This window comes from Nestor notabilis, unplaced genomic scaffold, assembly GCF_000696875.1.
Source record: "Nestor notabilis isolate BGI_N333 unplaced genomic scaffold, ASM69687v1 scaffold7000, whole genome shotgun sequence".
Taxonomy (NCBI): domain Eukaryota; kingdom Metazoa; phylum Chordata; class Aves; order Psittaciformes; family Psittacidae; genus Nestor; species Nestor notabilis.
Window position 1 is genome coordinate 63,717 of NW_009911498.1, and position 1,072 is coordinate 64,788.

At 50.4% G+C, this 1,072-nt stretch overlaps 1 protein-coding gene across 1 annotated transcript; it reads right to left on the bottom strand.

Moving 5' to 3' along the window:
• Positions 1–602: 602 nt before the first annotated feature.
• On the bottom strand, positions 603–1,067 carry LOC104406151 (alpha-(1,3)-fucosyltransferase 4-like; the record flags this gene model as incomplete). The annotated part of the gene is made up of 1 exon (XM_010015063.1): positions 603–1,067. A coding segment is annotated over one exon (465 nt), but the record flags the coding sequence as incomplete, so codon positions are not given.
• Positions 1,068–1,072: the final 5 nt, after the last annotated feature.

The following is a 1,072-nucleotide window of genomic DNA, read 5'->3' on the forward strand; positions in this document are numbered from 1 at the left end:
AATGGAATTATTATTTGGCTCAAAGCGTTATTAGTTGGCTGCTGCAATTTCAAACATTGCTAAAAAGTGCTACTGTATCTTTACATTCTTACATTCAACACTTGCGGCTCAGAATTCGTCTGCAAACAGCTTTCACGTGCATAACGCACACCACTGGTTAAAAATATTCACTTTTGTCCTTGGAATACAGAAAGGCAGCACTGATCACGTATCCTCTGCAAGCAGAAGAAATGGTCCAGGAAGCTGTCATAAACGACAAAATTGGTTTCAGATGTACAGCTGAAGAACTTGGCATCGGTTAGGTATGTCAAGCTGCGCACAACTGTGAAGGTTGCAGATCTGTCTGACTTCTGGAGATTCACTTTGCTCTTGAGGAATAATCTTGCCCAACGTTTCTTTGTCCTTTTGTAATTTTGCACTTTAATAAAGATCTTCCTTTTGTAGGCTTTTCACAGCTTATTTACCTGTACGCTTCTCTTGCTGACGACAGCTTCTGTGCACTACCTCAGTTAATGATCTCTGCGAGACCCATCCTTCCCTACGCCTTGGTGCAGCCCACTGCCAGCACAGGCTGCCCAGGTAAACCTCATCCTCCGGGAACATCAGCTTTCAAACCAGCTGGCCAGGTTTCGCACAGTCTTGATTTGATTCCCGGCTGCCCTCACGGCCTTGCAAACCTTGCAGAGATGCTCATCCCAGAACGAGGTGACGTGGACCTCGTATTTCTTCCTCCAGGCAAAATACTTCCTGTAGTTGGGTTTGTTTTTATCGAGGAACTTCAGGTAGGTGGCCAGCAGCCGCGGGCTGGGGAAGTCATCGACGTGGATGAAGGAGTCGGGGGGGATGAAGCGCTCATAGTTGGCCCTGCGGGGTCCTAGAACGACGGGCACGGCGCTGGCGGCGAAGGCGTTTCTCCAGAGCTTCTCAGTGATGTAGTCGGTATGCTGGGAGTTCTCGAAGGCCAGGTAGAACTTGTAGGCTGAGACGGTCTCCACCACGCCGCCCTCGGCCAGCGCCAGCCCCCGTGCCCCGTACACGTCGATGGCGAGGTGCTCCTTCAGCTGGCGGTAGT